A 27837-nucleotide genomic window follows, 5' to 3' on the forward strand; every position below is an offset into this window, starting at 1 on the left:
ACTTCTGAATGTGATAGTATGCCAATTGTAGTTTTATAGCCAATTAGTCAGGAAATAAATGAAGAACTGAACTTTCATCTATGACAGGCAGCCTGATTTATATATTTAAATCCTCTTTAATGTGTCTTCTTTTAGAGTTAAAATTTAAAATTCAATAAGGTTTTAGTTTGGTGTCACAACAGCTGGTTCTAGACATTGATTGTACATGCTGTACAACCAATTCTTAAAAGCCAAGATAAATCATACATATGAATCATTAACTAACAATATAACTCAGAAAAAATGATCAAATCTGTAATAAGGAAATTAGGCAAACTCTGGAAAAACTTTCATGTTTCTTTTTTGCATGATTTACCCCGGCAGAGCCTAGGGGTCTGTTCAACAGAGGCCTAGATATTATGTTACTAAATTATGAATCATGTTCTTGTTTCCTGTTGGGTTCTACATGACTTCAGCACTGAAGTTGCAATTTTTTATTTTTCGTGCCAGTTCCCAAGGTAACACTGAAAAAGTTATATTTACCACCTGATGGAAATCTTGCTGTAGAGGCTCAGATAGTTGGGCTGCATTGTAATTTATGGCCCCACTTTGTATTAGCAACTCAAACTGATGTTTCAGTAGCAATAATTATCCCACCCCCCAGTTTATGGTGGCAGTGTTTATGAAGCCATTTGAATAAGAGATGTGGTTTACAGAACATACAAGTGATTTACTGAGCAGATAAGGGCATAACATTCAAAAATTAGAGAACAAGCCTTGTTCAGTTGTTGACAGGATGCTGTGGCATTGACTTTGAAACGCATGAATGAAGGGATTAGCCTTGTTTGTACCCGATATCACAGGACATAATGCGATAATGAATGGATAAATGCACAATAAAGCTGTCCATCCACTCTTAATAGGCTCATGACACTCCAACATTTGTCCACTCTTTCTCTCTCTCTCTGCCCTTCATTTTCACCTGTCTCCTTCCTTATCTCTCTTTGCACCTTTTGGAGTCCGAGTTGTCCCCTGAAATTATTTCCCTAAATTACAATCACATTTTACGACATCGCTTTGGGATAACCGCAGATACTTTATTGTTCTGTACTTGCTGCTAGCTGCAGTGACACAAATTGTATTTACCACAAGATCCTCTGGGCCTCACATATCCTGCCATACACTCATCGTGACTTAAATTATGACAGCTACGTTCTAACAGTTATTGCAGCCTGGGGATATCGTAAGCTGCAGTACAATTTAATGTTATAGCTTTATTGACACTTTGTCACAATGTCAAAGAGGTGTGACATGTTCCAAGCAAACTTCGGTTCTATAATTTCTTTTTTTTTTTTTTGAATGCGAATTGAGTGGTTAGTATAAAACGATGCTATGCTGGCTATTCTATCTTCAAAGAAACATAGTGGGATTACATAAATGTGACAGGTAATGGGAATGCACTTGCCTTGCTTGGTCCCATTGCAACAAAATCTGTTTACCACTGCATATAAAGTTGGATCTTGTTTGTGTAAAGAGCCTCTGCAGTAATTTTGCATGTTAGAATCATGGGGACTACTACACTAGTCTAATTGACTGAATTGCCTCTTCTGTTCAAAGCAGTGTTGTAAAAACTTTTATAACTCTTAAGAAGCTTTGTTCGCTCTGAGAAAAGTTTCTCAATAAAAGTTTGAAAATTACACAAAGGTCGGTTGAAATGAGCATTTGGCAGCAATGAGAGTCTAATGAAAAACATGATTGGACTGAATTTTGGCTCTTTTAGGACTCAGTGTTTTTGGCGCTTTAACCATGTTATAGTCAAAGTCGAGATGTCTCAGACTTTGCTCCTTTAACACCATGCCTTTATATTTAGCTAAGCCGATTGGTTGCTATGGTTAGCCCCATATTTAGTATGAACACATCAGTATGAGCACTAAGTATGAAAGTGAATTAGTGATGTCATAAAATCATCAATCATCACTTCAATGAAGACGATTTTCCTTTCTTCCTTCCTTTCTTTCCTGTTGCCTTCATTGGTTTGGGAAGAGGACAGTGTAAAATGGACCTCATAGTTTGGTGCAGAGGTGTGAAGTGTGTGAGAGCTCAGAGGGGGCAGTAGAGAGGGTTACAGGGGCTATTAGCGCCTTGTGAATCAAACTATGTGGGACACAAGTGTAGCCCCAGCAGCAGAATGTAGCAGTGATTCACAGAGTAACAGCCCACCACTACAGAGCGTGCGTGCGTGTGTGTATGTAGAGTAAAATCCTAAATAGATCAATGGAACACTAAAGCAGGGGGAAAATATGTGTGTGTGAATCTGAAAAACATAATCCTTAATTATCCTCACTTCATCTCCAACTCTTACCTATGCCACCTTGTCAGTCACATCATGTTGCCATAACAACAGTGGCACCTGCTAATTGGCTTTGTTTCCAAGTGTCAGGAGATGTAGGATTAAGATTCATCAGCATGTCCGACACGTATGAACACTTAACATTCATATGTGTCGCAACATTCCTTTATTGCATATTTCAGAGGAAATGAAGACTCCTTCCTCTGTGTCACATCCAGCACGTTTATAACCTCCTCAGACCACGGAATTATGCAGAGGTCTCATCTAGTAATTACCTGTTGATTTTTCTGTTTTATGCCAGCCTGAAATTATATTTGACATGCTCGTACCCAGTAAGGTATCATTACACAGCAGCTAAGCCTGAGTTAATGTAGGGATTAATGTCTAGATAAGGATTTCTTCAGCTTTAAGCTGCAGTGCATAGATGCTCATCTGCATGTTATCCCAACAACAGGCACAGTTGTCTACTGATACACAAACAGAGGAAGGCCATGTTTTGGGAGGAAGGTCGATGTTAGAGCATTAATACGTTATTCCTTTGCAGTTTTGAATCAAAATTGTTGGACTGTTTTTCACCACTGACTGTTACAGAGCAGCATGCATCCAGCTATGACTCATCCATGTGTGTTGTGCACACACAAACACGGCCAAACACACTCTTCCCAAATGATAATCCTTTTTCTTCTCGGCTCTCTGACCACTTTCATCTGGAAATCCCTGTATATTTGCTCCAACCCCGCCCCCCCCACCAAGTCCTGCTGTGTCTCACTGTCTCCTGGTGACTGTCCCCTGTCATCTGTGTCTGTCATCCTCTGTCTGTGGCCCGAGGCAGCAGTGCTGTCCTCTCAACACCTGTCATCACAGTTACTCCCAGGACAATGGAAACCCCTCTCCACCACACTCAGTATGCTGCTGTAACAATGTAGGTGAGGTTACATACACATTTCTTTTTAATACGAGCTACTAGGCTATTACTCCTACAGACTTGAAGCAGGGGAAACTACTATGATCAGTGTTACTCCATTAAAATAAGTGTTTATTTTTCCACGCTAGCTGTCTCTTTTTACTTGCTGTAATACGCAAGAGAGGCATCGATCTTTCCAGCAAATCGTCCTCATATTCCCGAAAATGTGAAGCTTGTCCATAACCATGCATTGCTTAGAAAGATCATACTTTGGCTGCTGGATATGAAACCAAGAATTATTAGTTGGTCTTGGCAATGCAGAAAGCAGGAAACAGTTGAGTTTAAAGAAAACGCTCCCATGAACAAGTTCTCATTTCTCTTTCCCAACATCTATTCCCTGAACCTTGACTTGTTAGAAGGATATAACATTTCTTCCGTATAGCTTGGCATTTTAAATAAAGCCAGAGCGTGATGAGTTTATCTCAGCACTAGAAGCAAAGAAAAACAACTCTTACAGAACACACCAATTTCACTCATTTGAACTTTTGTTCCCTCCTTCCTCTCGTGTTTCTCACATTAGACAGAACCAAGCTGGGTTGATTCATAACCAACAAACACACTGGTATAAACATTATTAATGTTAAAAATCACAAGCAAATAAGCTAACATGATAGTGGAATAGAGTATTTTAATTTGACAAAAAGAATAAACCTGTTTAAGAGGATTTTAAAGACAGGTACCATCTAGAAAAGAAAAAGCATTGATTTTCCTTGCAAAGTGGTTGGCAACATTTGAAATGGCTGATAAGAGCTTGATTTATCTGCAGTCATGCTTCAATAGACGTGTCCATTTTGAGCCCGTTCCTGGTTAGATAACTCAGAAACTGATCTATACACCGTGTCTGAAACCATTTTGAGCTTTCCCTTGGTGGAAGCCCATATTTCTCTTGGTCTGTCTATGCCAGGCAGCTTGATCCTCATTAGCATCTGCGAAGCACTCGAGGGAACAATTTGTCATGTACATGTGGGGTGAGTTTTAGAGACACACTTACACACACAAACTTGCAATCCACTGTAGGGTCTTGCAATTTTTAAAGAATATATATATATATACACTGATCATGTATCAGATCCATTCAATTAATGTTATAAACCAGCAGCTGTAACTCTAATGTGGAAAGAAACTGATGAAGAGGCAGCAGGACTGGTTTGCCGGCTTTTAAAAAATTTGTTAATTTCAAATTTCCAATCAGCTCTGAGTGTTTTTATTTGTAAAATTGCAGTATTTGCTGAAATTACAGTTTTAATTACGTTAGACTCTTTGTATGCATTCAGAGGACAGTCTGTTTACAAGCTGTGTTGTTTTCTACAGCTTCTCTCCAAAGCTGGAACATAAGAAATGGAAAGAAGGCTCCTGTCACTGTCATTCTCAGACTCCACTGAATTATAAAAAGCTTGGATCAATACGCACACTCTGAAATTGCTAACTGCTTTTTATAAGTGTGATATTATTTTGATTTATTTTTTTTTCCTTTCATTGCCTGTTTTTACCTACTGTGACAGTCCAAGGCCGCTGTTATTTTCATCCTTGTAAGTGTGTGTGTGTGTGTGTGTGTGTGTGTGTGTGTGTGGCCAGGAGACACTCGCAGTAGCAGGAATGACCATAGAGACAGTTTTGAGGCTACTTTGAAAACTGCATGCATTCTAAGTTCTCTAGTTTATTTTGTTTCTAGGAAGTCTTCTGTGAATAACTATATTCTTTTGTACAAAATCCTTCACCAGTTTTGATACTTAACTGCTCAATAGTGACTGTTGAACACTCAAGTGCTTTTCTTTTCTTAATCCCTTTCCTTTCTTGCTGTGTCTGGTTGTTTCCTTCTTCTCTGGACTGACATTGAGGAGGTGGATGAGAGGAGTATGTTGGCCAAACTGAGCCCTCATAGCACATTTATTTTGCTAGTTGTACCAAGACGTTATTTATAATGTAAAAGTATGAGAGACGACCTGGCAATTGCTTCACTTTGTGTCACTTTTTGTTGTTGGCATTTCGAGCAAAGCTCTATTCCTTGGCAGTGGAAGAAAGCTAACAGCAATCAGATGCGGAGATAAATGGCTGCCATCAAGCCTGTCTGTTCATTTGAGAGTTGGGGTTGTGAAGGTTGTCACCTGCTGATGGTGAAGTAAACACGCAGCATGCCCTTGCATACAAACTAGAGTAAACTAGAGTAGACTGCTTGCCAAGTCTCCGATCTGCCAGCCCTGGATCTCAACTGCGTGTTCAAGTGATGTGCCATGGCAGTGTGCATAGAGTGTGTGCATGAGGCAGAGAGTACGTCGTTATCCTTCATCCGGTAGATTGAGGCTGAGATTACTTCTGTTGGTTACTGTAATAAATGTTTCATTAAAAATGGTTATAAAAATAGCTTGATAAGGAAATAACATCCCATTACTACATTAGCCAAGCATTATTCCTGCATCTACTTCAAGTTTTAATGTCGTTCTATTTACATTATAATCCTAAAGTAAACAACCTATTATTGTGAGTAATTTATTACTGTTATTCCGTATATTACATTCTCAACTGAACTGTGACATTTTGATTTCTTGCTGGATATTATTTAACTAGCTAAGTCCTGCTATGGCACGAGCCGCTACTACCTGTTTGGTTATTGAAGTATGTAGAGAATGTATGTGTCACTTTGTAATTTCAGTCGCAACTGCTGACATTGTCTACTGCTCTGAAAAAAACACACAGAGGCTCCCGTATGCAAGCTGGTGTCTGTCTGTCAGCTCCTAAAAGCCATAAGCTCCAGTGTGACCTATGAGTCAATGTCACGTTGCCAATGAGGGGGAATGGATGGATTGTCAGGGCTCTGTCATTTCTGTCACTGGGGTTTGTTACTTCATTAAATTGAGTTATTGAATGGATGACAGGCCAGGGTAACCCCTCGCTCTGCAGCTTCAGTCAAGATCATGAGTCAAGTCAAAGGAAAACCCAGAGTCAAGGCTGCCTCAAAATAGAGTTGAGATCCAAATGGCCAAAAAATCTTTCGTATAGTTACATGTATATTTTATTGGATCTAAACTGCACTGCAACTTCCAGCACTCCTATTCTGACAATGTTGTCAGATACAGAGGGGAAAGAACAGATTTCTGATCTTCTGAAAAAAAGAGGATGCAGGCAAAGTTTTAGCATGACAGGGTGAAAAAAAATACATGAAATAAATGGAATCGAAATATATTGAATAGATAGTAACATACAGTACAACACATTTCTTTACCGCTTAATTACAAGTGCTACCTTCTCTGCCAATCCTCACAATCACTGATGACTCTTGCCTTAAGCTGACAGGCGTTTGTGCTTTTATGCAACTGGGCAGTTTCCCTCTGTAGCTGAATGCCTGAGAAATAGATGCCTGGCTGCCTTCCCCATCCTGTAATGGATGGGCGTACTTTGCCTCCAGCAGAATGCAATATCATTGTTATTCTATGTGGCTTGTAGCTGCAGAGTATGTGGAAAGGGTGTAAGCTATGTGACATGCATGCTATGATGCGTAAGTGTGCGAGTGTGTGTGTGTGTGTGTGTCCGTGTCCGCGTCCCCGTCCGTCCATCCATATCATAGGATCAGTGTGCATGTCTTTGCTGAAAGTCCACTCTGATGGGAATGCAGTAACCGCTGGAGCAAAGCACTTCTGGTTCAGCACCTTTCATTTAGCAATAATATCCCAGGTAGTACCAGTCATTCAACACCAGCCTCAGCTACGCCTGTCCAGCTAAATCTCTTTCCTGCTCTTTGCCACCCAACTCAATGGCTACGACAATCCCAAGGTCATCAAAGCAAGGACATAGTGTGCGATTTATTTATTTATTTTTTTCTTTTCCACTTCACTCACTGCTTGTCTTGCTCTTTCTGGGACTCCCTGGGGCCTGACTCATGTGATTGTTGATTGCAGTGTTTTGCATGCACGTAAGCATGTGTTTTGAGCTGGTTGAACACTGTGTCTACGTGTAAATTGTTGTGTAAGTGCGAGATTACACGGAGACTTCTGTCTGCGCACTTCCATCTAAAATGAAAAAAACCTTTTTATTGGTGAGAGTGCCTCAGGAAATAATAACTGTTCTGGAAATGAATGTCCATGACTTGAAAGGACAAGACCACAGTGTGGTCTGGACTCCCTGTAAGCTGTCCAGATATCGTAAATAGAGTATTTTTTGTGTGTGTGTGTGTGTGTGTGTGTGTGTGCATCTCTGTAAATGTGTTTGGGTGTGGTGAAACTGAGGTCACTGTATTTCTGAGTTGTTCTTTTGGGTTATCTAAGGACACATGAACATGAGAGAGCTCATTGCAGCTCACAGCAGGACTTTTAAGAACACTTAGTTACAAGGTTAAAGTCATTTACTAAGATTCAAAATGTGAGAGGAGAAAAAAATGTTTGAGGGAAAACTGCATCAAAAACTGCTTTTTCATCAGTTCAGACTCTCATAAAACTGAGTGTTACAATCTGATTTATTTGTATTCCAACTTCGGCGTGTCACCATAACAAAGATCCTAAACTCCTGTCAGCCTGTGTATGTGAGCTACACATTATTGCTTGTTCATATTGTTAGATCTATTCCGTAGATGACCTTTCTTATTAGTGTGTATATGTATGTATAATAGTTTTGACTGAGCCACTGAAATAGACACAAGTACTTTTGTGTTGGGGTTTTGTATGTGAATAGATATCTTTCCGTAATGCTTTTCACTTCCTTGTATAATGCAGATGTGAATAGTCTTGTTCAAGTTCATAAAGCCTGACATGCACAGGATGAGTCAGTCTGTTGTGTTGACACTATTGATTTGCCACCTGCACTGTATTATCATAAACCAATGCATGTCTGCCAGCTGTGGGAAGTGCATTAGGTTTGTTTTTGCTTTGTTTTCTATAGTATGCTGTGGACAGTCATTCCAGCAGTTTGTTTGCTCTTTTTTACCTTTTATTTATTATGTTCTCCTTTTTTCTATCACTTAAATCTTTTCTGCAGCATTTCTTTCATCATGACTTCCTCATAAAGCGCTCATTTGCGAGTAGAGCTTCACTGGATTTATAATTGTATCGAAGCACTCATGCAAAGTACACTTGGTAGTGATAAACCGTGCTGCCTCCCTGCTCTGTATTGCCAATTCTGGGGCTCCCTGTGGACTTGAAAATGAACCACAAGGCTGTGTGTCACACGACCATCAGTCACCCCCAAGCTATGTGTGTTTGATCCAGTCCCTGTAGCTGTGTATGTGGAGTCGACGTGCCGCCCTGCTGCTTTTGCCAGAGTGCGAGGCCATGTGTAACGATGAGCCGATGTGTGTGAGAGAGAGTGAGATTGTGTGATGTGGGGAATTTTAAAATTGACAAATGTCACGTCTGTCACTGATATAGCACATGCAAGCGATGCTTTGGCTTGTACACACACAGAAACACACACACAAATACACTCACAGACATGGTTGCTACCTGCAGTAAGATCAGGAGCCATGGTCAGTATGAGAGAGCAGGGTTCCCATTATGTCAGCCCCAACCAAACCCCCTTTCCCCTGTAATTGAATTGGCATCTCCCTAAAAATAACTCCCTGCCTTCCTCTGTTTAATTCAGCCCTAATTATTCCTCTTTGTCCGTCTTTTCCTCGCACATTCCTCTTTATTTCCCCAGCATGCAGCTCTCCTCATCGCAGGGGAATTCACTGAACATCGCTCTTCTGTAGCTCTGTGTCTTTGTTACCACAGAAATAGCCACTTGTTCCCTGGCGGCTGTCCCAGGCCTCCTCTTATTATACAGCAGGACATCCTCTAACACCCAGCATTCAGAGACTACAGTGAAAACAGCACCATGGAAAACATTGTGTCGCACAGTTGCAGATAATATTATGGTTAGACGAAAAATAAGACGCTTGCAGATGTGGGTAAGATTTCAGCAGGAATTTTACAAACATATGGATGCAAATATGAAAATAAAGCTGTCATCCGAGTTATATAGCACTAGAGTCTTAGGAAATGCAGAGAGAGCAAAGGAAAAAAATGCATGATAGCATTTGCTGAGTCACAGGTTCTTCCCTAACTTCTGTCTCACTGCTTAAGAAACACAGTTTCAAATATGTAGATTATTGGAGGCTGACATGATTCGCTTCTGGCAACAAAAAACAGTTAATTCCCACCTGGTAGGGGTGGTGGTGTTGGATGTGTGCTCAGTAGTTGATGCCATCCCCCCACTCCCTTTTTCCCTCCTCAGTTGGGGCATCTCTTGGTGTGGCTGACAGTTAAGCTGCAATCTTGGCACATTTGGTTCAATAGTCCTGTGTGAATAAAGATTATTCGGCTGATGAAAGAGCAGTCTGCTCCTGTTACTGTGGCATGTACACGCTGCAGCTGCTAAGCTGAGATGCAGTTTAAGACATTGGATGACGGGATGAATGAAGAGGGAAGTGGCAATGGCTTGTTTGATGATATAAGAAGATTTGATACTAAAATAATGCACCCACACAGCTTAGTTTGTTTATCAAATTTGTGTTTTTGCAAATGGCTTCTTTTCAACTCCCTTACATATATTCAGTCATTTAATCGTTTCCTGTTTAATCTGTCTTTTTCACCCAGATGAAATCTTGTGCATTGCTGCAGTTAATTTTTTCTGGGAAATAAATGTTGCAGACAAAGAATGGTCTAATTAAATATGGCTTTCTTTCACTTTAATTCATCAATAAGTCATTAAAGGGTCAAAGCGATAATATCAAAATGCAACATGAATTGCTTAACTACTAAATTATCTCAACACCTTGCTGAGTTTGCAAACTGTCTATGCACATTATTTTCTCTCTGTCTTTATCTCTCCCTCGTTCACATCTCTTAGTTGCAATGCAGGCTATTCTGATTTGAAACGTTATCAGTGAAACACACATTTCACTTGGATTTTTTCCCAAAGTGAGGGCTCATTACTGGCCTGTTGGATAATTGCCTCCAACTAAAGTTGGTTCAGAGAGAAGTCTTCCCATCGGAGCTAAGCCTCATATGAGCTTGAGGAAATGTGGAAGAGGGAGGGTAAAGAAGCTCAACACTCTCCATGCACCCACAGAGCAGAGAGGGGCAGTACGCCATAGCTGAATTGTATGAACCACAAACTTATACTTGCGTGCTTGGACTGATGGTATCACAGCTCTGAAAGTAGTGAAGGGGATATAACTGAGGAAAGAAATTAAAAATGAGTGAGCGTGACATTATCTTAAATCGCTGATAGCCGGATAATCTCCCTGGAAGCTCTGTCTAATTGATTCTTTTCATGCATTTATCTCTTAATAATTGACCTGACGTTACTGTAAAGCTGTGGGTAAACTCTGCATTAAAAATACATTTGGCTATGTCAATATTAACACTCCCAGCATATGCATATGCTTTTGTAACATCACCCGTTTATATATGTACCAAATGTAAGTTGGAAAAAGCGACATGGTTTTCAAATGATGATCAGATTACACTAATACTGACAATTCTATCTCTCTGAGCTGAGAAAATCTTTGGCTACATCACCTGTGTGAGGAGATGGCCAGAAATGCTCCCCGTAAGATTTAATCAGTTAAATAGAACGTTAAATAACGTGGATCACTGCAGTTATTCTATACCATTTAAATTAAGTGAACCAAATTGATTGGGAAACCGTAATATCAACCTTACATGCAGCCTTATCTGTCTGTTGTCCTTTTCTGTGATCATCGGAGCTGGACTGTCCATGAGTGTCCCCACAGCACACGTGTCAAAAACGTGTGCATGTCTGCATTCATCCGTTCATCCTTACATGCTTGAATCATAAATCTCTCTCTCTCTCTTTTTTATGATACATTGTTTACTAATATGCCTCTTAGCTCAGCGGCCTGGAAAGCCTGCAGGGCTGATGTGATGTATGTGAAGAGACGGAGCAGGTCTTTTTGTCTGTTTGGTGATGCTGACAGAATGTGTCCCTGTGGAGCAACTTGCAGAGGGGTGCCGTTAGAGAGGTGGGTGCTTCCATTCAGAGGCACTCCCACCCCAGGCATCACTTGTATGGCACAGATCTTCTTCTACACATTTAGTATACAGTAAGTCTGTGCTTGGTGTGCTCAAGTAGGAGGGAACACAAATAATTGCTTTGGATTCCAGACGGAGAGTGCAGAAAGACAGCGAATATATTGCATATAGTGCAATATATTGCATTATATACCCACATACACGAGGACTAGCATCAGCAGTAAGCTGTCACACTCAGGGAGCGGTTGGGTCAGACATATAGAATAATAGCATACCTCTGGGATTTTTATCCCTGCTGCCACAGTATTTGAGATGCGAGTGTGTGTGTGGGTGTGGGTGGGTGTGTACATTTAGGAGCTATCTTAGTCCTTTTTAAATGAGCAGGAAAGCAGGAGGAAGAGAGAGCAACAGCAGCAGCAGCATCACGTCACCCTCTGCTGTGGTCACCTTGAGCTTCATGTGCTGTCCCTGCAGAATGATAGGCAGCTGGTCTTCAAGAATGTGAGGACATATTGTGTATCAAAAGCAACCACTGTGTCATTCATCACTGTGTTATTAAGAATATGTCACAGATGAGACAGGGAGACGCAGTAGAACAGAGAAAAAAGAGCTAGACTTTATTCATGCAGTAGATGAAGGCCACCACTGAAAAATGAACATGATTAATAATGTATGCTGTATAAATTAGCCAAATTCTTCTGCAAAATACAAAGAACTTTGAGCTCTATGTTTAAAACAAGTTTTTTTTTCCTCTTTTTTTTAAATCCCTCAGAATTATATGAATAAAAATGCCTTGTGGCCCAAAAGTAGATTCAAAAGACAGGGTCAGGGTTGAGAAACCAAAACCTGGTTACAGTCACTTTCTAGCCAGCAGCAGTTTAGTGCCAGTGATGGCAGTACGGGGCTGTCTGGATGTCCACACAGCTGCCAAACTAATGGCATTTCCAGCAGCCTCAGTTAAATTTTAATTTGTACTAATTTGTAAATGTTAATGTGCTATTACACTATAGTCAATAAAATAATATGAAGACCACAATAAATTAACATATTAATTGCTGAAGGGACTTTCTGGCTCCTTGGGGTTTGATGAAGTAAATTGTCTTTGCAGACATAATTCTGTGTTTTGTTGTTCATGAATATATTTGTGGACATTCTCCATGTATGTGATGTATGATCATTCTGTCTCGCTCCATCATTTCAAATCGCTTTTCAGATGGCACTCATCAAAGGAAATTACTCTATTCCCTGAAGCAATTATCAGATCCACTTGTTTGAGTTGGCCACAACTGCTGTTGGTCAAATCTCTCATGGCACGCTCAACGTTGTATTGAAATACTGTTATATATTCCAAAAAGTTGCATTGTCAAGTCTAAAATGATTTATTTATTAATTCTGCTAGATAAGTGAAGGTGCTTGATGATTAATTCTACTAATCTGCGCATCTGCACCTCTATCAACAGCTTGCCGATAAGTCCAGGAGCATCTGAAACTCTCCACCTAGAAAGTTAGGACCCACGTGTCGTTCTGCCACTGCATTGCAGAGGAGACATAGAGTTGAGATTGTCTACAGGGTTTCTCTCTGCTCTCTCGGATCTGCTATCAGGACAGATGAACTGTGCAACTCGCCTTCACCCAGTCAGGGTCCAAATGCATATTTATTGCTTCAACTGAGACAAAATGTGCTCCAGTCTGTCTTTCAATATTCCTCCAGCTGTAATGCACACAGTGTGTTTAAGGACGGGAAATCGTGCATGCACATGTAACACACACTTACTGAAACACATACACCAACAGGGTGTTTTTAATGAGTCACTTGAGGTCAAAGACCGCAGAAAACGATCTATCACAATGATCTTAGTGAAGTACACACTCCCTGACAGAAAGAGCAAATTCACATTTTAACACTTGAAACTGCACTTTCAATTTAAAGCACCTCATGAGCTGAAAAAGCCTCCAAACAGTTCTCAATAAACAAGTGCATTTAGCTCCTGTACACTTGAATACACACATCGAGCCAGATAAATAAATACACACACACACACACACACACACTTAGACTCACTGCACAATCGCACTCCTGAGCCAGGTGTGCTCTCACATCCCTCTGTCCTGGGGGTGTGTGATTCACTGGTGCACTGGGGAACAGTAGATGCTGGTATTGTGGGTTTCCACTGCAGCAGGCAGATCAAAGGGGGTGTTCAAAGACTCTTGGGTGTGTTGTATGCTCATTCTCTCCAGTATCCTCCCCTCAGCTGGCATGAGACTGGGTTAACATCACTACAACATGGCCATCTCTGCCTTAACTATTGTATGCTATGCTCTCTCTATCTTTTATTCATTTTAATTGTCGGTCTTGGACGTCTAGGAGCTAAGTCATACCATTTACAACAAAAGCCCTGCCCTGCATGCCATACTGGGTGTTCTATAGTATATTCCGTGTGTGTATGTGTGTGAAGTTAAGTACATAAATGTATATCTCCACTGTGCTGAAAAATCCATGTGCAGTGCAAATCAATGCTAATAACAGCAAGTTTGATATGCAAATGAGGTTTGATTTATCCCATTTCAGATTATAATTGCCGCTCCGTATTTGCTCAGCAACTAATTCCCATCCCTCATGCATGAGGATAAAAAGCACTGCTCTCTGTGTGTCACAAAACCTAAACGTATGCAGTAACTTTTACTCAGGGGTGAAGTTTTCATTTAAATGTGCTGCTTAGGAATTCAGTTATCTGTATCGCCAGAATAATCACAAGACTACTGACTTCTGTTGTGCCTTGTAAAGACAATGATGGAGTGATACTTCCAGTACCTTCAGTACAATACTCGACCTGCTCTGCTAGGAATATGCTCTGACCTTCTGTTAAGATTTGACACTCTTAACTTGAAGAAGGGAGATATTTCAGATATAATATATCATTCAACCACAGATATGTCGGCAGTATTGTAGAATTCTCTCCAGTCTCTATAGTTTGACAGTGATGCATAACCCCAGTTTGGGGGTTACTGGTTACACCACGACCATAAAGTTTTACCCAAACACTTCCACCCAAAGACAAATTCTATTGACTACAGTCATGTCCTGACAGCTTTTTCTTGCAGCACTATTAGGTTGATGTGTTTGAACGAGAGGGAAGTGTCTATAACTATGACTAGTTATAAAGATGAAAAACATAATCTCTATCCTCTATGATAAATTTTCCACTATTGTCCGATACAATTTTGACTGAATACTACACTTGGAACCATAAATAAACCTGTGTGTGTGTGTGTGTGTGTGTGTTGTTTCTTTGTGTGCAAACATTACTTACATTGTGCAATGGAAATATAGAATGATGATGGACCCTCCTCCACCACAGCATAAAATGCAAATGTATATATTCATCACAAGAATAAACTGGTTACTAGTAACAACTTATTAGGTCCATTAGTTTGTTATAAAAAACAGTTTTATGTGTTGGTTAGAATTCAATCAGTTTTAAAAGCCATAATTCTTAAGCACTGCACTGAAAAGGCAACAGCTATTGGAAGTGCGATGCATCATTTTTAAAAAAACTGCCATTGTTTTTGTTTTGTAGCCAAGCAGCAGCTGTACCTCAAAATACCATTATCTTGATCACAAATCTGGCCATAACATATTTCAAGCTCACCCATAAACGCAAGCCTGCCTGTCAGATGAGACAGAGAGAAATGGACAGTATGTAGGAGGAGAAATGAGGGTATGCAGTAAAATGACTATGTTAATAGAAGGCCAGCAGACAGAGAGGGAGAGAAGGAGAAGCAGGGCAGAGTTGATGGGAAAATGAGAGATGAGAGAGAACTGAGTTAATAGATCTTCAGCACAAACAATATTTGCCAGGAGAGACAGGCTGTCAGAAATACACTGCATATCATTAAATTCAGATATCATGCTGCTGCCCTGATTTTAAATTACAAAATTAATTGATATTCAGCTGTGTGAGCCCTGCTCCCTCTCAAACCCACTGTAACCACAGCTCATATGCTGCACTGACTTAGAACAAAATCAATCATTTTCAATTTAAGAGTTTGGGCTCTTGTAAACTTTCAGCATACACAAAACTCTTTGTGGTTTCTAATTTGTCCAAGGCTACCGCAATGAATCATGCTGACCTTCATGAGAAACTCAAGGATCATTTGATAATTAACAGGTTTAAATCCCATGAGGTGGTATATGGAGCCCTTTACCACATAAATGTGCTCTACCCAAGGATATGTTTGCCTTTGACTCAGGCTTTTCATATTTATGAAATTGTCTTTGCGTGGAGACAACTTTGCTCTGTGTTCTTGCATTCAGCCAATACACAGATGAACAAATTGGCTTTGATCTGAGGTTGAAAGAAAGTTTCATTCCAATTTTTAATCACTTGACTGGTCTTCTATCAATCCAAACTGCAGACATAAATGGAGTCTCATTTGTTCATTTTGAACAAGATGGAAATAAAAGTTCTGTTTTCCCTGAACTTGTACCTTTTACTCTCCCTGTGTGCTCAGTAATGTTTCATTAGGGCTGTGCTGCTCAAAGAAGCAAAGACATGATTTGGTTTTGAAATGTAGTTTCAGAGCTTCTGAAGAAACTATTTCATCATCAGTTAGTCAACAGACAGATTATGCAATTATTTTGACATTTCATTAACTGTTTGATATTGAAAAGAAAAAAAAGCTAAACCTTTTACATTTACATAAGGAAAGTGGTTTTCAGTTTATATCGTTGTAAACGATACTTTCACTTCATTTGAGCTGTTGGTCGAAATAAAGAACCAGCTGAATCCATTACTCCACATTCTGGAAAATCCTTAGTCAGTTTTGTGACATTGTACTGATATTAACTGATTCATCCTTCATTTAGATAATGAGTTGCAGCTCTAAGGTTGACCATCACTAAACCATTGTTAGAGAAGTCAAATGACTGTGACTAACAGTTTTGGTTTTGCTTCGTATTTTTAATGTCTTTAACATAGTTATTAAATTATATATGAATTCTTTCACAACTGCTATGGCCATAAGCCAACATCCTGCTAAGCTGAAGTTTATCAATAACTGAGAGTCTGCTTCTCTTTGCCATGTAGAGTTAAACAGTGCGTTAGCAGGCGTAACCATCTGACTTAAACACAGCATAATGGCAGTGTTGATAACATCTGTGTACAGTAAACAAAAATATGTTAATGCTCTGAATTGTTCCCTGTCACACCTGGTACATCCAACGTGAAAATAGATGAAACGATTTACTTTGTAGAGTCTGTTTAATACCTGTCCATATCATATGGTCTTCATCAGCAGATGGAGCTCAAATTGCACAGCATGTTGGCATAAAAGCAGAGGTTCAATGTGAATTATGGACCTAGACTCATCAAAAAAAAAATACAAAATCAAACTCTCCCCATAAGGTTCTTTAATTGCTCACCTTATTGTACCATTTATTCTTAATTTGTAGATTTACTCTAATTCTTTATTAGTGTGCCATTTTAAAAACAAGTAGGTTAACTACATATATCTATGTCATGAAAAGCAATGACTTGTTACAAAGGTGAGCTAATTGTAGCTTTCCTGCACCTTGGCAATCCACGTGCATCTACTAACATCGCTTCAATGGTGTCTATGTCCCAATAAGAGATGTGAGCTAATTCAGAAGGACATCAGGCATGAAGGACCGCTGTTGTGCTTTCATATAACTGGAAGTTCACCCACTCATTTAATTAAATGGTCAGAGCTAAACGTCATCTAAGAGAGCTATTCATTAAACTACTATCTGAGACACAGAGTGAGAAAATGGATCCCGATTCTAATCAGCACTGAAGGAAATGATTTCCAGGCAATGGCCTCGTGGAGTTATTGACACAAATGTGAGCTGCACATACTGTACAGTCTTTCCTCCTCGGTGAGATATATGCTTTGGATGTTTTTGTGAACTGGGTGATGTAGCTCAGATAAGTGTCTTTCCTTTATGTAAATTGCTTCTTGGAGATCATTTTAATTTCTTTTAATTTCCCAGCAGTTTTGACCTTGCATGTCTATGAACAGTATGAAACTACTTTTACTGTTTCAGTATCTCTTCATATGCAAACAAATGCCCTTCAACCCTGTCTGCCTCCCACTCTCACATAATACTGTATATGAAATGGTTTGTTCATATGGGTAATATGCTGTGTCTAATGATGCAGATGAAAAGCAATCAGTGAGGCAGCAGAGGAGCTTGAGGAGCAGCGTTAATAATTTGAGGAAGTGGGAGATTGCAGTGCCCCCACTCGTTTCACACACACAGAAAATTCCCATTACGCTGCATTCAGTTCACTGTTTGGCTATACGTTTAATTTTCCTTGGGGGGAAGTGGGGACACATCTTTGGTATGTAAGGGGGCGTTTGTGTACATTTTGATAGTGTGTTGTGTGACTCATGTTTGGGTTGGCTTGTTTTTCCAGTTTAAAGGATCATTTTGGTGTCACGCACGTCTGTTAGCCTACACTACATATGGCGTCTGCAGGATGAGTGAGAGCACTGCAGGACGTAACCTGGGTGTGTGTAGTGTATAGAGGAGCAGCTTAAATAATTTACTCACCACGCAGTCGAGATGAACTCCCTTTCACACTTTGCCAGCAGCAACAGTTCGCCCTCTGCGCCTCAGCCTCCATTCACACCTAAAGACAACTGATGGATGACAGTGTAAACATGGATAAATGTGTTACTTTAGTGCTCCTCCTTAGTGTGGATTTTCTTTTAAAACACAATTGACACAAGTGTACGTAATATGCAATGATGGTGAAAGGTTTGTGATATGAATGCAAAACAGCACATCATTTATCATAGCTTGTGCTTGTAGTGCAATGCCCAGTCAGCACAATTTCTACAGGGAGGGGGGGATGATGAAGCTACATAAATTATGTGAACATTGATTACAAACATGCACAAACACACTCACGCAGTAGCAAACCTCAGATTGAAAAAATCATTTACTGGTCAAAATACTGATTTGCAGCCCATCTTAAGTTATACCTGTCTCTTTAATTTTCCATCAGACTTTTATTAACTAACTAAAAAGTTATAAACGACATATCGCTGAAGTAATTTATGAATATTATACTGTTATTTATACTGTTTGGTCAGGTTTTCCAGTTTATAATCCCAATAGTTCATTAGTCTGAGCAATTCTCTGAGGTATGAAGATTAGTGTGACTCTAACTGCAAAAGTGAAGGAGAACTAAAGAGCAGCAAACTGTAATATTCATAACGCCTTGATCAACCACACATGCAACATTTTCTCACAGGGGAATGTGGGAGACGTGTACGCTGTCCTCTCCTCAGCTGTGTTTTGACTCATGTGGGCAAACACGGAATGACAGGTCCTCCCAAATTGAAATGTCAGCCATCACGTTAATTCCACCAAATAAGTGAAAAAGAGGGAGAGCGAAAGAAATGGGGAGTGGGCAAATGTTTTCACCAAACCAGTGACCCCCTTCTCTTGTGTTATGACCAACACCACCCCTACCTCTCCTTTTAATTTTTCATTTGCCACAGCTTCTTCAATTATTCCACATCACCGTCCTCCGCTGTTTTTACGTTTCTACCTCTCCACCAGGCGCTCACCACCCTCTCGCTCTCTTCCCCCTCCCCCTGCCGTCATTTCTCTCTCTTTCTCTCTCCCTTTCTCTCTCGATTTCAGTGAGATGAAGCAGGAGCTGGCGGAGGAAGGCAGCAGATGCTCCATCCTCTCCAAGCAGCACCGTTTCAACGAGCACTGCTGCATCCGCTGCTGCGCGCCCTTCACCTTCCTGCTCAACCCCAAGCGCCAGTGCCTGGACTGTCAGTACAACGTCTGCAAGACCTGCTCCACCTACAGCAAGAGGGACAAAGCCTGGCTCTGCTCTGCATGCCAGAAGGGCAGGTTAGTGTGCTCCTACATGCACTGGCGGCAGAGAGATAAGAGTAATAGCAAAGGAATGAATGAAGATGAGGGACACAGGAGAGGGTGTGAATTGATTGATTGGAGGACACTAAAGTAAGACGAGAAGTGGTGGTGAAGAAAAACAAATGGGGCATTTAAGAGGGGAAAGAGGAGAACAAGAGCAGAGCAGGTTCAGAGTGTTTGGGATCCGGGAGAGATGGAGATGACGGGAAAAGTGAATGAATGAAGGGAAAGGCGGACTTTGATGGACTCAGTGCTGCAAGGATGAATTTTCATTTTACTACTGTTTTAAATTCAACTGTATCCCCATTTGTAATGAAATGAATAGTTTTCAGCCCAAGTTTCCTGCCTTTTCACCATCATTACTAGTTGTACAGCAAAGGAGGGAGGATATGTTGGCTCATTAAGGGAAAAATCAAAGGCAGGGGCAGAAAAGAGGCAGGCAAAGAGGTTGAATATGGAAGCATCTGCTAGGTTTCCTTCAAGCGTTCAGATTTTAGGCACATGACTCCTATTTCCTGTAGAAAATATCTGTATTGTTGATTGCTTTTATTTAATACTGCTTTCTTTGGGTTGCTCACATGGCTGCTTACAAAGTGAATATGACACTAACATAGGGAACTAACATTTATGATTTAGAGAACAAGAGAAAACAATTCAAGAGAGAGGAAGAGGCATGGTAATATACTACAGCTTGCCATGTTTACGAATGAACTCTGTGTGCGTGTGCATGTGCATATGTCTGTTAAGGCCATTTATGCATGCATGTCTCTCCAAAGCCTCGGGAGTTGTTGTAGTGCCCAGACTCACCATTGGATGAATATTAAGCTCTGTCTGTCTGGGCAGCAAAGGTGGGGTGTGTTCCATCAGTCTTCCATCAGTCTTTCATTGATTTTCGTTGCATGTTGTATTGAGTTAGACCCGCTGCCATGAGCCCTGGTAGATGAGACCAGAGGAAGGAGGGATGGGAGAGGCAGAAGGATGATGGCAGTCAAAAGAGGTGGCAAGAATTGCATCGATCATTTCTCCTCTCGCATTCCCATCTCCTCCTTTCTGTTACTGTGTGTGTGTGTGTGTACGCGTGCACTTTGGGCTCAGTAATTTTCTCATTAGGGGCTTAGACTGAGTCACAGATGGGCCTGATGTCACAACATTGCTGACTACCAGCTACACATAAATACCACACTTTTCATTAGCGCATTAAACAGGCTTAAACCTGGGTTTAGGATGAATTACTCTCTCTGCGGGTGGAGTCATGTCATTTGGAACGGTGATTTGCACAAGAGAAGCCCCAAATCATTATTTTGGAAATGGCTAATAGTCTCTTGTAGCAATGTGTGGATTGGATGGGAAAGGAAAGGGATTGATTTGATGCTAAATGGCTGTGTGATTGGCTGTTGAAAAATAACCACATCAAGGAGGGAAGCTCTCATTTTAGATGTGTTTAAAGGTTGTTCCTGCTTTGTGAAGTAAATACAATTGTAATGAATCTATCATTTATTATTATTTATGCTGTGTTTAGCAGAGAACACACAAAATTAAATGCAACCTCAGTCCACATCAATTAAAAAAAAAAAAAAAAACCTTGTTGACAAAAATGCACAAAATTCATTCATATCAAATCAGTTTCTCTTTTTTTTTTTTTTTTTTCCTTCATGTAAGTCGGTTTTTTGAAGGAATTCTCCTGAATCTAAATGCTGTATCAATTCATGTGGGAACAGACTGCCAAATGATCTCACTCACACGGACCAGCTGTCCATCAACATTCACAGTGGCACGGCCACGCTGCTCACAAAGTGTGATCAGTCGAGGCAAAGCAGATTTGTAATCGTCACACGCACAGACACAAAACTCACCCGTTCTCAGATGATGGGCATGCATAAATATGTATAGATATGCGTGTGTGTGTCAAGGAGGACCTATACCTGAAAACAAACAGACATGTGAGAGCACATGCATTGATTATATGATGTTGTAATTACAGCTGCACTTGAGACGGATACGGCTGTTGGGCGGTTGCTTCGTTAATGAAGACACCCACTGTTTTGAGACGTGTTGATAACAGATGGTACGTGAAGAGAGACAAGTGATTCAGCAGCTTTGTCATATTCATTTCTAGTTCTTTAAAAGCACATACATGCACACCAAACAAAGCTCTGCCAACGGAGCAAGTGGGACAAGTATTACTCTTTGCAGTCTGGCATTATAACATCCTCAGCCCATGGTCTACAAACTGTGGGCCAACACTCCCCACCGAAGAACACACTTTGTAACACACACAGCCGTCACACACCAGTGGTTTGATCAGAGGAGTCTAAGCATTTAAGGTGGAAACTATAAACACATTTTTTTTTTGTCTTGTTTTGGCTTCACACCCAAAGCGGTCTGGGAAGCGTTCAGGGGAAAAGCAGAACATTCTAATTCTCCTTCTCTCTGTCATGCCCCTCGTCTACCTAATGAAATCTCCGTTTTTCCGCATTTACATTTGAGCTACTGCATTTCTCTGTGCTTAATCTGCAGAAACGAACTGCTGGGTGCCTCCCTACACAGTCCTCAGGCCACAGAATGTTTAAGCTATAGATACAGCGTATGTGTGTTTGAATTTGTGCACAGGAATAGCAATACACCAAAGTGACAGACTGTTCTTTACCACTTTATGGCTTCATAATCTCATCCTAAAGCATGACTGCGAGCAGATTATTGCATCTGCTGAAGACACAAACACACAAACGGGAGAGCCCCATGCAAAAGCAAGTGCACATTGAAATGCACACATGGATACACACTCATGTAGGGTTTTTATCTCATACAATGGCTTTTTTTTTTTTCCCCCTTAGATTAATTTTTAGGTATTTTAATCAGGGAAACTTAATTTTTCATGCACGGAAGCACATCGGCCTCTGAATACAAACCAAGAGCAACACACACTTCTTTATCCTCATAGATGCAGACATGCACACACACTACTGACATTAAATGTAGTATTTTAAATCTGAGCCTGTGCGATCTCTGGTGGTGACATGGTTTCCCAGAAACAGCCCAGATGTAATAATTCGGTTCTTTGCAATGACGCTGCCGTCCCCTAAGGGCCAAGCTTGGGGGCATTGGGGCACAAGCTAACAAGCATGTAAAAGCATTTGGAAATGTTGCGAAAAGAAGTGGTTTGTCTAACTGCAGCCTCATGCACACACACGCACACACACTCACAGATATGACATGGATGTCAGATTCGTTTATAGTTACAAGCAGCCAAAGCCCTTGTCACCTTCTCAGGAGCTGCTACCATAAGTATGCTGTTTGATTTCTTGATGTAAGCAGGAGAAATGAAGAGGATCAGATATTATCAGTGGACAGGTTGTTAGTCGCAAAGCAGAATCTTCAGTAAGAGATAATCCAGGTAGTGATCAACGGCATTAACGGCCCCAGAGGTACTGACTTTAGCCTAATAAATCCTGCCTTTTAACTGTCTGAAAATGGGTTTATTTGTTGTTGTTTTTTTCTATTAACAAATGTGCATACATATATATGCAATTTTGTAGTTTCCACATTAATTCAGTATGTTTGACGTCTTCAGGCTATTACTTCCAATTTAAAAAAAGGTAATTGACAGGGCCGTCCTCGTTGAAGGCGAAGATTTGGACTCATTTTGGTTTTTACCTAGACACCTATAAAATCCATTTTATTTTTTCACAAATTCTGTTTTAATTTTTCCCTTTTTTTTTTTCTTTAATTTTTGAGAATTAAATTTTTAACGTTTTAACCCCAAGACAGTGTTTTCAGTTATGAAATAAAGACAATTTCTTCAGTTACAACTGAAAACTTTAATGCTTCCACACATTTAAGCAAAAACATAACGATGAAACAATGAAACATATGTTCCACTACTTTGGTGGAAATATCAAATCCACTGTAAACTTTTTCGTTTCTTCTATCCTCTTGCTCTTTGGTTTTCCACTAATTAGTGATTATCTCCATTGAAGCACATGATAGTCAACCTCTTTGTCTTGAGCTCAGTGAGTGACTCTCGTTTGACTTAGCACTTAGCACTCAGACGGTGGGGGGGTGCGTTATTAGTGACCCGGAACAGATATGTTCCTTTTTATTCCAAAAAAAAAAGGGGGGGGGGGGGGGTCTCTAGAGGGGGGTCTGGTAGTCTGGTATCTCATCTCGGAATCGAATCGTGAGATAGTAAAAGATTCCCACCCCTACTTTCTGTCTAGCTTAACCCCTTTTTCATGACCCCATATTAAGACGTCCATGCAAAAGTCTGAATTCAGGCATGTTTTTCTTGTTCCCATTTGCATTTCGTATATTTTACAACCTAAAATTAATCTCGGACAACACCAGCAGTAAGTGCGTGTTCATGAAGACACCAGTGCTACACACAACATGAACTTACTTGCTGCTAACAGACAAGCGCCTGCAGCTAGGAGAAGCAGAGAATCACAGTGTTATCTTTTTCTGTCCTCCATGTAGGGGTATTTTTATCAGTGCAGCTGAGCAGGACTTGTCTAAGACAGGAAGGGTGTGCCCTATGGCACCAGGCTGCAGATGAAACGTGTGTACACACTGCCACCGACATTTCAGCTTTAATAAGGCATTTGCATGTCTGTGTCTTTTGCTGCCTGTTTGCTCTGTGTTTTAGTTGGCTTTTTAGAAGCTCCAGAGTCAATGGATTGCAGGCCTTTTCCTTGTTTTTCTTTTTTTTTTTTTTTTTTTTTTTTTAATCCAGTAAAGAGCCAAAACCGCCAGCCGCAAGATTTAGTGGATGAGGAATGCAAGTCTCCCATCTCATACTTCATACTACAGTGCTATCAATTTGCAATGTGGATCTTTTAAATCACAAAGGAAAACATTACAAGGAAAGAAAATTGATATGTGTAACCATTATTTATTTCACAGTCACAGCTACCTACATGTAAATGTGCCCAGGATTCATAAAGAACTATTTAATGAGCCCATGAAATTGGCTACATCAGGTGTGTGAACACTTCAATACTTGCAGGAGGCTTTTTATAAATTGAAACAGCTTGAAGAGCGTGGAGTGCAGCTGAACTAAGCTGCAGGCGCAGGAAGGAGAGCCACTAATCACCCGCTCTCCTTCCATCTCTAGGCGGCCTTGTCTCGTGTCCAGCCCAGCTGACACTGGAGCCACCAGTCGATCATAACTCTGGACGGCATTTTGCACTTTATGCACAGTCAAGCACAACAGCAGACACACAAACGGAGCATCTTGTAAATGTAAACGGACCACAGTGGCTATGTGGGTTCAAACATCTCCTGGAGGTCCTGAGGTTGTCAATACTTGGCGCACATTAAGTGAAACCTTGAATTTTACTTGCTGTTTATTTGAACATGACCTACTGCTGATTTTTTTTTTTTTTTTTTCCCCCCCCATCCTTCAAGCAATCCCCGTGTGGTTGCAGAACATATGTATGTGTGTCTATGTTGTGTGCGTGCGTGTGTGTGTGCCTGCATTGTGTGACCCTGGTGTCCCAAGAAGGCATGCTCCTCTGTGAAGGTTTTATAGCCGTTGATAAATCACTGCTGTCCAGGTAAACATGCGAGTGCACACGTATATAGATACACGAATACAAAAAACAAACCTTGAATGTTCCCTTTTGTCGGTGGGTTAATTCCTGTTGGGGGAATGTCATTGTGTGTTATTTTGCAGTTATTTCTTTTAGTCATTTATAGTTTTCTGATTCACTTATAGGCATCCAGCTGCCAGGCCTCCTCTGTAGGTGTGGGTGTGCGTCCCCTCCAGGTCAGCGGAGAACTTGGGATTACATTGAAGCAACACACGCAGTTTTGGTGATGCATAGCTGTGGGTAATTCCTGGCATTTTGTGATTGAAGAAACGGGCTGCTGTGGTGGAGCACTCCACGTGAGAGGGGTCATTTGTGGCTCAGTGCTCAGGCAGCAGGTCTGAGGTGATTGGAAATCTCATGATTCCTAAATCGGTTTATGCAGTAATTTGGCAAGTGGATCAGAACAGAAGCTAAATCGCTTGTTTTTATTATGGGTTAGAGAGAGCGGAGACATGAACTGTTCACCATAAAGTAAAGCAGTATGAAATTACACCCCAAAACACTTTCACTGTACGTCCTGTAGTGGCCCAACACCCGTTAATGTTTGTACATCCGATGTGTTTCACTCTGAGTTCAGTTTAGAGAGCCATAAAAACGTCAGGCACATATTTGGGACAGTCTGTCAGTAACTGATAACTCCTCATCATTTATTTGGATTTGGAAGTCATTATAATTTCATAGTTCATCATAATTATATGACTGAACTTTAATTAAGATTATGTTAAGAAATCAATTATTTTCATTAGTTTTTTAAATTCAAGTATTATATTTTTCAATAGTGATAGCAGCATGTATATTGGTGTTCTGGTCCAAGTGTTCCAACTGACTAACTCTGGTTGGTCAGTACCTGTGTGGGCAAGCACTAAAAATAGCTCCTAAGACTTTGCCAGCTTTAAAGGTGGAGTAAGCCATTTATGAAAAAGACTGAGATTTGAACTCAACTGTAAAACAAATACGTTTTCAAGCTTTGTCTGATCACAGGATCTGTTCTTTGGAGCCTCTTCTCTGTCGACCTTCCGCAGTAATCACATCTTCATAATCTGACTGTCCTCTGTAACATTCCGCACTACAGAAAGTTGTTATTCCACCTATGTGCAGTGTCTTGTCTGCACACTTAATCCCATTCAAAAAGTCCTCACAGCAGCTGAGGGGAAGACTGCTCTGTTAATGTTGTAAAGGGACAGATGTCCAAAAAAGTAATTACCATAGTTTTACTTTACATTTCCTTACACAGAAGTGAGAGGATTCAGATTTGGTTTTCATTTAAATGCGTTATATAAATTAAGACAAATGGATTATCCAAAATGGTCAAAACAGGTCTTACAGACTTATTTGCCACTACGTGTCATCCAGATTCAGTTTATTATTGCTGCTAAAGAACACGAGCTCTGCATTGAGGTCACCACTTTGGATTCATCTCCAAACGTTACGAAGGAAAGGCCTGGGCACTCAGTAACCGCTGCATGCTGATTTACTCACATAGAAATTTTAATGTCTATATTGACTCTCGATCACCCCCTGACTCTTCCTCTCACGGCGTTGTTGGCCGAGGGCTGTGGCAGCTGTTTCTGCAGATGTGATTTATCGTAAATGAATCCAGCATGGGAGACGCCCCACTTTGCAGTTAGGTCTCATATCCTGGTGAGCTGGCATGATTGGCACATCAATGAAGTGGATCTCTGCTCTCTGATGAAGAATTCAGTTCAGTGTCTTTCTCCAAACTTTTATGTCCCTAAATTATAATCATTTTCTTCTGAATAGAAACCTCTCTAAAGTGTTGCATTTATATGAATCTTTCTTCCCATCGTGTAACTTCATCCCTCACTCATTGTCTCCATCTTTTGAACTCCATCTAGCATGAAAGAAGATAATGGCTCGACAGGATTTTCATCCACATTGCACATTCTCTGCCTTTCAACCCAAGAACCCCATTTAATGACTGAGAAATATTGGTTTTCTTTCCAATATCCCAGTTCATCTTTATATTCTGTGAACAGTGGATTGTTACTTCTCAAGTATTTATTTAAAGCATTGATGTGCTAAAATCAATACTTCAAACATAAAGAGGTGTGGTTTAATTTACTGTTATAAATGGGGGCAGTATATGCTATGTATTTGCCAAATTCATCATGCTGTGCATCATTTCTTAAAAGCACAGAACTACAAACACCACACGTTCATATCACACCTTGATAAAATCAAGGAGCATATTTTACTGCCCTAACTCACAAGCAGATGGAGATTCATAATGGCACCTGGGGCTACATGTCACAGTACCCAGTCAAATCATCCATTTGGATTACTTAAAGTAATTGTTGTACTCCATGTGGTCTACAGTTTCATTCATTCAGTAACCTCTAGAAGTCTTTTCTAAAACCACAATCCAAACTTTTTGTAGATAATCATAAAGACGGTGGTGGATGTTGTTGGGTTTTGTTTTGTTTTTTTTATAATTATTATTACTTAGATGAATATTTATATATATTCATATATATATATATATATATATATATATATATATATATATATATTTTTTTTTTTTTTTTTTTTTATTTGTATATGTTTTATTTATATGTAATTTAATTTATACAATGATGATCTGTCTCTGTGTGTGTGTGTGTGTGTATATATGTATATTTATTTTATTTATTATTTTTTTTTTGCATACATTAAGAAAATTTGTTGTAGCGGGCTTGTGAATAATCACAAGTTGCCTTCGAAATGCATGCACATACTTGCTGAGAAATATAACGCACACATCTCAGAGAAAGACCCCATGCTGTGGGAAATAGAGCCCGTGTAAATGAATAACAATTAGTAGAATATGCTAATGTCCGTATCCCACTTTCCGTGTACTGCTGGAGTTTAGAGGGAGTTCAGATGGTGTGTATGTACATGCCCTCGTTGCTCGTCCTCCCTCCCTCACTCTGCTGCATATCAGCGGTTGTTCATTGCTCCAGGCCCCTGTCTCATTGCACCTCCTCTCCCATTTTTCAGTGCTTTAAATGAGGCTTAGTCGGTGCTTCACTGCAGAGCTGACTGCACTCCTTTCACCTTGTTTAGTCATGATT

At 40.3% G+C, this 27837-nt stretch overlaps 1 protein-coding gene across 2 annotated transcripts in view; it reads left to right on the forward strand.

Moving 5' to 3' along the window:
* myripb (myosin VIIA and Rab interacting protein b) overlaps positions 1-27837 on the forward strand; it is a 90939-nt gene that overhangs the window by 22799 nt on the left and 40303 nt on the right. For both annotated transcript variants that reach the window (XM_029529594.1, XM_029529595.1), the window contains exon 3: positions 18933-19154. In XM_029529594.1, coding sequence (XP_029385454.1) covers positions 18933-19154 — 222 coding nt within the window. The remainder of the gene's footprint in view (positions 1-18932; positions 19155-27837) is intronic.

Source organism: Echeneis naucrates, chromosome 20 (assembly GCF_900963305.1).
Source record: "Echeneis naucrates chromosome 20, fEcheNa1.1, whole genome shotgun sequence".
Lineage (NCBI taxonomy): Eukaryota > Metazoa > Chordata > Actinopteri > Carangiformes > Echeneidae > Echeneis > Echeneis naucrates.